Source organism: Aspergillus neoniger, assembly GCF_003184625.1.
Source record: "Aspergillus neoniger CBS 115656 unplaced genomic scaffold BO87scaffold_2, whole genome shotgun sequence".
NCBI lineage: Eukaryota > Fungi > Ascomycota > Eurotiomycetes > Eurotiales > Aspergillaceae > Aspergillus > Aspergillus neoniger.
In genome coordinates, this window is record NW_020291130.1 from 1,058,403 (window position 1) to 1,069,686 (window position 11,284).

An 11,284-nucleotide genomic window follows, 5' to 3' on the forward strand; every position below is an offset into this window, starting at 1 on the left:
GCTTGGCGGGGGAACCCTAATCCGTACTTGGACAACGGCGCGGATCATCGGACTACGGCAACCTGGTCGCTCCCTCCAACTCCCCCGACTGCGGTCTCTCCCCAACCCCTCACGCCGTCTTTCGATTCTTCAGCTAATTCCTATTCTTAATTGATACCTCTTGAATTCCGATCTATCCCAGTTTGATACCCACGTCTCTCATGGATCTCGACGCTGGTGACTCCCCGTGGGGCGGTAAGCAACCAGGCAGTCACGGATACAATCGCATCGTGCTTCGTCTAACGCAGGTATGCAGACGTGCCTTCGCAATCGAGCACCACCCATCAAGCATCCCGATCTGAAGCAGAGGAAACGTGTATGTCCCTAAAGAGCATCTTGCATCCCTGTCCCTCTTGTCCGAGCTTTCTAACCTGATGACGACATCTCCCAGCTCCCGACCAACCGACACAACAAGCTAGCCCCAGTGCCCCCCGTTCCCCTGTACGACGAGGCCCGCGAGGCACCCGAAGGATCAATGCGCAAGCGACGAAGTTAGAGGCGGTGGATGACTCGTTTGATCCCCTTGGTCCGCTCGGGGATAAGGCGGAAACTAGTCCCCTTGAGCAGGCACCTGCCCCGCCGCAGAAGGAGTTCTCAGGGCGCAATGTTCGTCCCACATCATCTGCCTCCCAAGCGTCCGCAGGAACTGGCTTGGCGGATTCCGTGAATCTGGAAGAGGATGGTGCAGGATTTCGAGGACCTCCGCCGGTACAACCCCCGAGTGAGGCGGAAGGGGCGAAACGGCAATCAGAACCCAGTATTAGCGTGGAAAAGGCTGCGAACCCGACCTTCGATATCACTGTCGGCGATCCGCACAAAGTTGGAGACCTCACCAGCAGTCATATTGTGTATCAAGTGAGAACCAAGGTATGTCGTTCTAGTGGGATGCTGTGGGACACTGCTCATGCTACATATAGACGACTTCCAAAGCCTACCGACAACCGGAGTTTACGGTCAGCCGCAGATACCGTGACTTCCTGTGGCTCTATAACTCAATGCACAACAACAACCCCGGTGTTGTTGTCCCCCCTCCTCCGGAGAAGCAAGCGGTGGGCCGTTTCGACACGAACTTCGTCGAGTCTAGGAGGGCTGCTCTTGAGCGGATGCTGAACAAAATCGCGGCACACCCTATTCTCCAGCATGATGGCGATCTTAAGATTTTCCTCGAGAGCGAAACCTTCAACATGGACGTGAAAAACAAGGAAAACAGGGAACCTGACCTTGGCCAGAACAAGGGCATGTTCAGTTCCTTTGGCATTAACGTCGGTGGTGGTGGAAAGTTCGTCGAGCACGATGATGTAAGTTTGTCTACGAGTGCGAGCAGGTAGCCGTGCTGACAATTTCAGTGGTTCCATGACCGCAAGATCTACATGGACGCCCTGGAGAATCAGTTGAAGGCATTGATGAAATCGGTCGACACAGTGGTGGCGCAGCGCAAAGGACTGGCTGAAGCTGCTGGCGACTTTTCGGCTTCCCTTCATGCATTGGCAGCTGTCGAGCTGTCTCCTGCGCTTTCTACCCCCCTGGATGGCCTTTCCGACCTACAGCTACGCATAAGGGAGCTGTACGAACGCCAAGCTCAACAGGATGTTCTCACTCTGGGAATCACAATCGACGAGTATCTTCGTTTGATTGGAAGTGTGAAGACGGCTTTCTCCCAGCGCCAGAAGGCTTTTCACAGCTGGCACGCGGCGGAAGCGGAAATGCAGAAGCGCAAACATACGCAAGAGAAGCTCCTCAGGCAGGGCAAGACGCAGCAAGATCGTCTGACCCAAGTCAACGCTGATGTGGCCGATGCCGAGAGAAAGGTTCACCAGGCTCGGCTACTATTCGAGGATATGGGTCGGCTTATGCGAAATGAGCTCCAGCGGTTCGAGAAGGAGAAGGTGGAGGATTTCAAATCTGGGGTTGAGACCTTCTTGGAGAGTGCAGTGGAAGCCCAAAAAGAGGTGAGCAGCTACTTTTCCAGTATACAATTGTCACAAATGTTTGCTAACATAGGTCTCACAGTTGATCGAGCTTTGGGAAACGTTCCTCTTGCAGCTGGATGCGGGTGAAGAAGGAAACCCCCTCTACGGCACCGCAGGAGTTGGCGATGCTTCGGCGCCCCCTGCAGTCGAGGAAACCGCTGAAGCTACTCCGGCAGAGGAGGCATAGGCGGTTTCCCTACCTGTCAGACTCTGTACAAAAGAAAAGCGACGACTTGTTGATGTCCCCTCCACCCTCCACTTTGCGGTATTACGCAACGTTAATTATCACTTTGCCTGCTTACTGAGAGGAGCGGCGCACGTTTGTTCATTTTCTTATGGCGAGTCGTTTATACGTATTCAATGGGATGGATCACTATAGCAGCGCCCTGATATCAATGGCTTCTCCAATGTAGTATAGTAATGGCTTTTATCATGTTCATTCACATCGACTCAAAGACAGTGCAATGGCTACACTCCAGGAAAAAACAAGTCTTGAACCACCGATGCTGAAACTCCATTTAAATGGTATGATGTACTGTACATAAAGCCGAGCAAGATCTGTATCGTATAACAACAACATCGAGAAAAAAAAAAAGAAACTGGAATAAAAGGTCCTTAAATCGCCCACACTATCATCATACATACACCCCGGCACAATCCAATCCAACTCAATCAAATCAATCAATCAGATCAATCCTTCTTCTTCTTCTGAGAAGCCTGCTGCTCCTCCTGACCAAATGAACTGATCAAATCCAGCAAGTTGTCGTCCTCTTCCTCAGCAGCGGCAGCGGCCTCCGCAGCAGCAGCCTCCTTACTTTGTGCCGACTTGTCCGTCGTCTTGGAAGAGTCCTCCACAGACGTGTTCACATCCCAGCTGCGACCGAACTTAGCTCTGAAAGCCGCCAATCGACCAGCCTCATCATCCTCGACGCTCTTCAGCTTGCTTGAGGTAGGATTCCAGAGCAGAGTGTTGCGCGTGTCACGAGTCGAGCGGTAGACGGGGAGAGGAGAAGAGGTACGGTGGGTGAAGGTGCTGCCGTCGGTCAGGGTAATCAGCTGGGTGAATTGGTAAGGGCGTCTAGGACGACGAAGGAGAGACGCATGTCGGCATTGCGAACAGATGAAGCTGGTGGAGGTCTGGACACGGGAGGTGGTGGCCGCGGTGCGGCGGAGAGGAGTGCTGAGGGACATGGTTTTCTTTTTTTGGCGACCGGAAGAGAAATCGGTAATTGAGGGGACGCCCGCGAGGTGATTGAATATACCGAGCCTAGGTGGGAGAAATTGGACTGGAGACTGCGACGCTGCGGTGATCTTCCGGTCTGTCTTTGGCCAAAGACAAATTATTCGAGGCGGAACGACGGGGATTATGTCAGCATCCCGTGGGTTGCTCTTTTTCTTGTCGCGGAGTTTCAACTCGACTTTGTTTGAACCCATCAATTTGCCTGCTACGGTCTGATGGCTAGTATGGTTGCCCATTGAACCGCTGAGGGATTTCTGTCTGTGTCTTCATGATGACTTTGGAGGGCTCCGAGAGTCTTTCTGTTGCTTTTCTCACCTCTGTTCTTTTGCCCGTCTTTCCGTGAGCTGCGAGCTCCGTCCGCCGCGGCACAATAATGCTTCCTTACTCTAGATCTATACTTGCGGCCTGTCGGACGGCGGGCCAATTCACAGGTTAGTTGGTCTGCTTTGTATGCTCGCAAATATTATACGGTAACTGACTATTTGCTTGTAAAGGGCAATGTGCACCATCTATTGGAACAGCTCTCCGATACGGTCAACTGCAATTCCGCAGAACGGTCACCAAAGTCGCCGCAGCCGCTAGAAACCCCCAATCCGACTTGAAAGGGGCTCAGCATACGAAGAATGATGTCGCCTCATTATCCGATCAAGTCCGCCTCTTGATGAGACGAGTTCCTTACCCTGTCGCCATCATCACGGCCACCGATCCCAACGGTCCGGCAGATAAGGCCTTCCGCGGAATGACTGTCTCCTCCTTCAACACCGTTACCCTCAGTCCGGAACCCGTCATATCGTTCAACGTGCGCCGACCCTCCGAGACGCTTAGTGCACTTCAATCGTCGAAGCGCTTCCTTGTACACCTCCTCGCTCCCCGGCAGACAACCGCGATCCTTGCACGAGACTTCTCCAAGGGCAACCACAATTTGTCCCTCTTGGAGGGTAAGAGTGAATACGAGTTCGTTGCGCATGAACATTCCCTTCGTGGTGATGAGACCTCGGGGAGACCTCTTCCGTTGTTGCAGAGGAAGCAGGATGCTACGACCACGAGACCGGAAGACTTTCCGTTCGTATTGGAGTGTCAGCTTCACCCTCAGAGTATCCAGGTCCAGGACCATACGATCGTCGTGGGAACTGTTGTTCGAGCGCTTTCAGGAGAGCTGTTAGGCCTTGACTCCGAGACAAAGGCTGGAGACCTTTGCCTGACGTACGCAAATACTCACTTCTGGGAAATGGGCCACGAGATATGAAAGACGGCTTTTAAAATCCGTGGTCACTCAAGCCACTCTCCACTTATATTACCCGATGCTCTAGATACGGGCCATACACACCATACTGTTCGAGTGCTGGAAGGCTCTCAAGGAATTACTTACCACTGTATATTATGCAAACTCGATATCCTGGGCTTCAGCTGAATCTCGCAAACACTATCTCCATTACATGTACATAGATTAATACACCATAGATCTTGGTCTTACCAAATACGTGTGAGCATCGTACATTAAACAAGAATTAGGTATTGTAGTATTAAGTGTGAGTTGCATAGTCTAACAGAAAACATGGGGTATTTTAGTTGTTCGCACATAGACACACCAAGCAACATGCATGATATTGTCCATCTACTCTCTTTTTGGAGTCTTAGATTTATTACCATTATTCACCGAGATCCAAACTAGCGTATAAGGGAGGCTTCATATAATCGATGAGTGACAGCGTGGGCTGCACACTATCAACTTGCCCCACTATTCACTTATCCACACCTCTTTAGGGTTGTCTTACACTTCTCATTAACTCACACGCCAAATTACTGTTACCCAAGTCCAGTCCACTGAATTACATTAAGCCATCTTGCGTATCGCAATGCTCCCCTCAGGGCAAAGCAGCTTTGGTCAAGGCCAACAATTATTCGTGAACAACACTGTTCACCATGCGCTCTAAAAGATCATCCCATGCGGTCAGCAACAGTTCTGGAGATAGCAATAACAACAAAGTTGTCAAAAACAAACAAGAGTACAGAGACAAACAGGGTCGAGCTGCTTATGGTCATGAGGTTGCAGGCTCGCTAGCTTTTAAAGACAACGCAGACTTTGACGACGATAACAACGATAGCAACAGTGACGACGATGACGACTACAGCACGTCCAGTAACAATTCCATCGATGCCTCTAAGCAAGCCTGCAAAGATGTAGAGGATAATGTCAGTATCCTTGGGGAATTGGAGTTCACAGGTGCCACCGTCAATATGGATGCCGCGAAGATTCCAGATGGCAGCCGCCTGATCGATAAGTATTCGACCCTGGATGAGTCTACTAGAGAAACGGCACGTCAGATTCATGATATCCTGGAGCGCCGCCCAATAGTAACAATCAGGGTAATCAAAAGCCAACTCCAGCTGCGCCGTGAAAGCGACCTTGGAGAAGCTCTGCCGGTCTGCGGGTACATGTTCACTAATGGTCCATGGAAGAAGGCATTGATCAAGTTCGGCGTTGACCCAAGGCTCAGGCCTGATTTTCGCTTTTACCAAACAATATCCTTTCGCATGGAGTTCGACCCTGTTGTGGAGCCCGGCAAGCATGACTGGGCCACAAAAGGCATTCTCGCTTTCCCCAAACTCCTCCAGGGGGGTGACAATATTTCCTACGTTTTCAATGGGAAGAAGTTTGTGGCCGACGGTGATACTTGGCAGGTCTGTGACATAACCGATACGCTTCTTCAACGCATACTATCAACGGAACAACTTCGCACAAGAGTCTCGCCTCAGGACGGGTTTTTCTGCAATGGAACCATGGCTAAGTTGGAAATCATCATGCAGGATAAGATCGTCTGTATCAGAGATGGCATCGGCTGTGACGATGATGAATACAAATGTCTCTTGGCTTTCCCTGATGAATATGAACCTTTACGTCAACGGGATCATATCAGTTACGGGTTGGATTTTGGGCAGAGATATACTAGAAAACAAGCGTTTCTAAGAGGCAGACTAGTAAACAGAGCGAGAAGATCATATGAGTAAGTTTTACTGGCTATGGCTACGAGCTTATCTTTATCCTTTCAGGCATTATATACTGAAAATAGTAGTTGTAGATCTATAGGAAGGGCTAAGTATACTCTGAATGGTACATCTTCATATAGTAATCTTTCTACCCCAGGCGCTTCATCAATGCCATGAAAGTTGAGGCACGGAAGACACGGCCGTTCGATTCAGCCCACCGAGGGCTCATGGCAAGTCGGGACTTCTGGCGGCAAGATTGACATCCGACTCATCTGTGATTTAGAAAACAATGGTATAGGTTCTAAGCAGATCCAATAGTTATAGAAATAGTTAATATAAGGCCTTCCTTCACTGCGATGGCAAGTCACATGACTCTTGTGTTTCACTGCGTTCTCCTGCCATGGTGATATCCTCCAGAGCCTATGAATCTTCTCTTTGACAATGAATAGCTAGGAGTGTCCATGATAATTGTATCTCATCCGTCATGTCTGATTTGCAGACACCAAGCTTGTTAAAAGCCCCTGAAAATAGACAGGAAAGTGTTTCTGTTCTTTGGAAACCTCTTGATGATGCCCAGCAGTCTTTGCTTGAGAGTGTGGGAAACAAAAGACTGGCACGTCGACTTTACAAACGGACGTTCAAGATATACTCGAGAGAGGACAGACTGCATGCGATCAATTTCTGTCAATCACGAAAGCACATTAACCCCATCACTGGACAGGAAAGGCCAATCTCATTATCTACTGCATCAGAGATCCTCCACATTTCTATAGGAACATTGCAGAGATGGATCATGGAAAAGCAGAAAATTACAGATATGAAACAAGGCTCTTCAAGGGCAGACAAACACAGGGTACCACCCTCGAGTTTATCAAATCAATTTGGAACCGATTGATTATGCCTTCCTTAGGCTGTTGCCACAACAGCTCTTCCAACGCCATTTCATACAGCGAAGCGAGTTCTATAAGGTACAGATCTCTGTCACTCGACTTGCGGAACAACCCACTTACTTATCTTAGTTGCACCCTTACGAGCATCCAGTTCCCTTTATTGGAATAGAGGGAGGACGCCTCGGCCGGCTTAAGAGCTTTGCAGATGCTTACCTTTTTCTCGGCCAGGCGGAAGAAAGATCACACCCAGGTCATCCAAGTGTCCCAGCCACGGTTGACAGCATGAAACGGCCATCACAGCCGTCGGGTGCTGCAGATTGTATCTCCCATTGCAATACATCACAAGCCCACCATCCGACTATGAAAAAGTCGAGGGTGCAGTATGTTAACTCAAAGTTGTATGAAATTGCTCCTAGTTATGACAGCAGAAGGCTCGGCTCACGATCGCATGATCCTTGCTATGATGAAATAGGGTCTTGCGTCGCGCTCATATGTCAACAGATCATTGATAACGATAATAGAGTAAGTATCAAGACGCCCCAAACTATATATAGTTGTTAACATCCATACTTTGACTCAGATCGAATCAGCAATTCCAGTTCGAGTCGGATTTGATTATAACGAACCATTTCGAGGCGCACCACAGCATTGGGCCATCTGGCTTGTATTCAGAGACAGTATCAGAATTCTTCTGCCATTGTCACTTTCTCTTAAGGGTGCAGTAGTCAATGAGATGGCCCCTGACACCTTGTACCTCCAAGGCTGGACGATAGATCACGAATTGTTGAAGTGCAGAGGACGAAAGAGGAAACGCATTGACAGCAGAGAGCAGGTGGTCGAGTATATGCAGAGATATTACAAAGACTCACAACCTATACATTCGAAATTTAGGTTGAGTCCGGTCCTTTACATCACAGACGTTGAGATGCTTTTCTTACAGACATCTTCTTGGAGGCCGCGCCGTTTTGCCCCGACGTGGACATTATACAGCACAATCTTGCATTCCAGCTACCGCTTCGGACAGCCATTAAGCCCAATGTATGGCAAGTATACAGATATCAAATCCATGATAAATACGATAATAGAGAAGGCGCCCCGAGTGTCCTTCTTCAAAGCGCCAGTGCAACCTTCTCAGCTAGTCGAGCTCGGTCATTTTACACTCATCAATAGAGTCTCTGATGAACAGATTCTAACTCGGTCTTCACACCATCTTGACGCTTCTGGTATTGGCACCACACCGAAGCTGGGACTTGAAGACATTGAAAAGTCATTCGAACACGAAGATGTCACTGCTACCTCTATACAAAACATTCGCAGCAAAATTACGCATGCACTGAAGCTGAGCCTGGTAGAATCAATGGAGTTTGTTGACGAGAAGAGAAGATGCATGTTTTATACATGTCCAGAATCTCAGGCTTCTGTAGCTTCGTATTACTGCCTATACCACTCCAGGGCACTCATCAATCATGCCTCTAATCTGTCTGGCTCAACTTCGGGTGGGACTTCGCTCGCAGATGGCGCCTTTAAGCGACAGGTATCTATCACAGATGATACGCGGGGAGCTTTACTACAGCTCAAAAGCCTTTACTCGCGCCCTAACAGAACTTGGATCATTGACTTCGAATTTATCTCGATGCCAGCTAAATACTCGCCAATTCCGCTGCAATTTGCGATTAGACAGCTCGATGGAAAACTTCTATACGCGGAAAATGTGGATTACAGCATGTCTATGGGAGAACTCGTAGAAGCCGTCTCCCCATACGTCTCTAATAAGCATAAAATGATGGGGACGCTTTTTCTGAGGTGCTATGGCGGTCTGAGAACGAATGGCGATACCCCCTCCAAAATAAGGGAGTTTGTCAGGACTGTCTGTGGCTATGACCATAGTGGCGTACAGCTACTATCCTGGTTTTCTGCTCAAGACATGCAATGCTTCCTCAGGCTACTTACTGGAAAAGATGCGTTGATCCATGGCAAGATCTCTCATCTAACATCTAAGAATTTTCAACCAGTCAACATCGGTGATCTATGTAGGAAAATCCTGCCTAATCTCCCCTCAAAGCGACTCGAATCGGTCAGGGAGTACCTCGTAAGAGGCAAAGGAAACATGTCATCTCGAAATTATCACAATGCATCTTATGATACTCGCGCAATGGCAGATATTGTGGAGGCTCTTGTACGTTTGGTATGAGGTACCGTCGGAGGTAGTGACAGGGTTTTTATTGCAGGGCATCGTTAGGTTACTACCCGAGTCATTGCTATCTCCAGTTTGTCCTTTCATATTCTGTATAGAATGCCATAAACCATGTGGGCCAAACCAAACAATGGCCCATAAGTTGTTACCCCAACTGAACCTGTATAATTATGTAGCAAATTTAGCCCTCACATAACTATCCGATCACAAAAGCTCTTTATCTGAAAAGCAGCAATACTTCATTTCCCTTGGCGTGTTATCAAAGGCTTGAGGCAGAGCTTTGTCTTCCATTCCATGGTTGGGATCACTACAGGGATATAACTTCAAAAAAGCCTTTTCATACATAGCCAGATGAGTTAGAGAACACGACTAGCAGGCCTTTGATGATGGGCACCACTGAAGGCTCGCACGTCAGGGGCAATTCGAATTAACTGTCAAGTAGTAGAAAAAAAGTTATTAGATACGACACCTCTGGGACTCGAACCCAGGCGGGCGAACCCACAGGCTAAACAGCTAGTACGATGAGGTAGTAGCAGGCCTGCGCCTTAAACCACTCGGCCAAAGTGTCTGATTGGATGGTGGCGAGGCTGCCTCTAGTGACTCTCTATCCTGAAGGTAATAGATTCCATGATGTGCTGATAATGAGGATAAAGGAGCTATACATGGCACATTAAGAGGAATCAGATACCGTATTTACTACCAGTGGTCTCTTGCATATGTATACATATTTACCCTAGGCTAATTGCATCATACAGCACACATATGTACGTGATGACCCCTACCCTAGCATGCATGTGCCATGGTTAGTACTCTACTCCGGAGGTAAGCCAGTCATCAGGCTACCAAGTTGAATCATCGTCCAATTGTTCCGTCCGCTCCCTACACAGCATGCGAGAGTAATGGGATATATGAAAAGCAATTGCGCATTTTTCCTAGAAATCACCACCAGCAATAATGCTATTTTTGCCGGACTATTCGGGGAGTAAGAGCCCGTCTGAAATACAGCACTATGTCAAGATGTTCACTCCTGAGATACTACTGCTCTACAGCTCCAAACCGCTTCCAGCCGCCACTTCATCAGATCTGGACACTTTGGCCGAGTGGTTTAAGGCGCAGGCCTGCTACTACATTCCTGTACTAGTTGATTAGCCTGTGGGTTCGCCCGCCTGGGTTCGAGTCCCAGAGGTGTCGATTCATTCTTTTTGTGTGGCGAATATATACACACATATACTGATATGTAGTCCTTTTTCTTTTTGTTAATGATGTCAGTCTATCTAACAGGGATCTGGAAGGTACTGTTTATGCACTCACTCACTCTTAGGGTAGCTACGAAGTACTTAGCTTCTGCCCTGCCTACTATCCAGAACCACTAACCCTCCTCAGCTGGTAAAATGATAACATCTATTACTGTAATTTTATCAGATTGATCGATGGCTCGAAGTAGCATATTAATTCAATATTTGATACTGTTAGACGGGCTTATCCTCCATATATCCGAAGATGTGTTGTCTACCTAACCCTCTCAAACATAGAGACGAGCATGCTTACCGGCGTGTTATATAGCTGTTTAGAATAAAATCCACCAATCAGACACTTTGGCCGAGTGGTTTAAGGCGCAGGCCTGCTACTACCTCACCGTACTAGCTGTTTAGCCTGTGGGTTCGCCCGCCTGGGTTCGAGTCCCAGAGGTGTCGCATATCTCTTTTTGCTGGCTCTATATATTACATACAAGCCTGCCTTTCTTTGTTTTTGGTACTTGAATAGAATAAAAGGGTCTTGACTGTCTGTTCTGAGCAGTTGTGGAGGGATATGAGGATACACTATGGGGTATGTAAGAATCTATGTCTACCAATACTTGTGTAAGACGGTGCGAATGGCAGTTACGAATTAAGTATTATAGTGATGTTAAGGCGTAGAATATATACTACTTAGTAGATAAAGAATGGTCTAAATGATACACAAG

At 48.1% G+C, this 11,284-nt stretch overlaps 5 protein-coding genes and 3 non-coding genes across 8 annotated transcripts; 6 read left to right on the forward strand and 2 right to left on the reverse strand.

The window, feature by feature from the left end:
- Window positions 1-74: 74 nt before the first annotated feature.
- On the forward strand, window positions 75-2,585 carry BO87DRAFT_372490 (sorting nexin 1). Its single transcript, XM_025622303.1, has 6 exons — window positions 75-234; window positions 296-355; window positions 431-906; window positions 957-1,337; window positions 1,386-1,988; window positions 2,050-2,585. The coding sequence occupies exons 1-6, from the start codon at window positions 201-203 to the stop codon at window positions 2,194-2,196; spliced, it is 1,701 nt and encodes a 566-aa protein (XP_025484820.1). The 5' UTR covers window positions 75-200; the 3' UTR covers window positions 2,197-2,585.
- On the reverse strand, window positions 2,416-3,315 carry BO87DRAFT_372491 (mitochondrial 54S ribosomal protein bL31m). Its single transcript, XM_025622304.1, has one exon. The coding sequence runs from the start codon at window positions 3,198-3,200 to the stop codon at window positions 2,700-2,702; it is 501 nt and encodes a 166-aa protein (XP_025484821.1). The 5' UTR covers window positions 3,201-3,315; the 3' UTR covers window positions 2,416-2,699.
- Window positions 3,316-3,447: 132 nt separating this feature from the next.
- On the forward strand, window positions 3,448-4,701 carry BO87DRAFT_325059 (flavin reductase family protein). The gene is made up of 2 exons (XM_025620087.1): window positions 3,448-3,680; window positions 3,744-4,701. The coding sequence occupies exons 1-2, from the start codon at window positions 3,623-3,625 to the stop codon at window positions 4,493-4,495; spliced, it is 810 nt and encodes a 269-aa protein (XP_025484822.1). The 5' UTR covers window positions 3,448-3,622; the 3' UTR covers window positions 4,496-4,701.
- Window positions 4,702-5,172: 471 nt separating this feature from the next.
- Window positions 5,173-6,258, forward strand: BO87DRAFT_421488 (uncharacterized protein; the record flags this gene model as incomplete). The annotated part of the gene is made up of 1 exon (XM_025627058.1): window positions 5,173-6,258. The coding sequence occupies one exon, from the start codon at window positions 5,173-5,175 to the stop codon at window positions 6,256-6,258; it is 1,086 nt and encodes a 361-aa protein (XP_025484823.1).
- Window positions 6,259-6,721: 463 nt separating this feature from the next.
- BO87DRAFT_392984 (uncharacterized protein) lies at window positions 6,722-9,318 on the forward strand (the record flags this gene model as incomplete). Its single annotated transcript, XM_025625035.1, has 4 exons — window positions 6,722-7,090; window positions 7,164-7,205; window positions 7,257-7,649; window positions 7,708-9,318. 4 exons carry the CDS (start codon window positions 6,722-6,724, stop codon window positions 9,316-9,318), a joined length of 2,415 nt encoding a protein of 804 aa, XP_025484824.1.
- Window positions 9,319-9,784: 466 nt separating this feature from the next.
- On the reverse strand, window positions 9,785-9,889 carry BO87DRAFT_t25. The gene has a single exon. It is a non-coding gene; the product is annotated as a tRNA-Ser (tRNA).
- A 518-nt stretch (window positions 9,890-10,407) lies between these two features.
- On the forward strand, window positions 10,408-10,512 carry BO87DRAFT_t21. The gene has a single exon. It is a non-coding gene; the product is annotated as a tRNA-Ser (tRNA).
- Window positions 10,513-10,910: 398 nt separating this feature from the next.
- BO87DRAFT_t22 lies at window positions 10,911-11,015 on the forward strand. Its single transcript has one exon. It is a non-coding gene; the product is annotated as a tRNA-Ser (tRNA).
- Window positions 11,016-11,284: the final 269 nt, after the last annotated feature.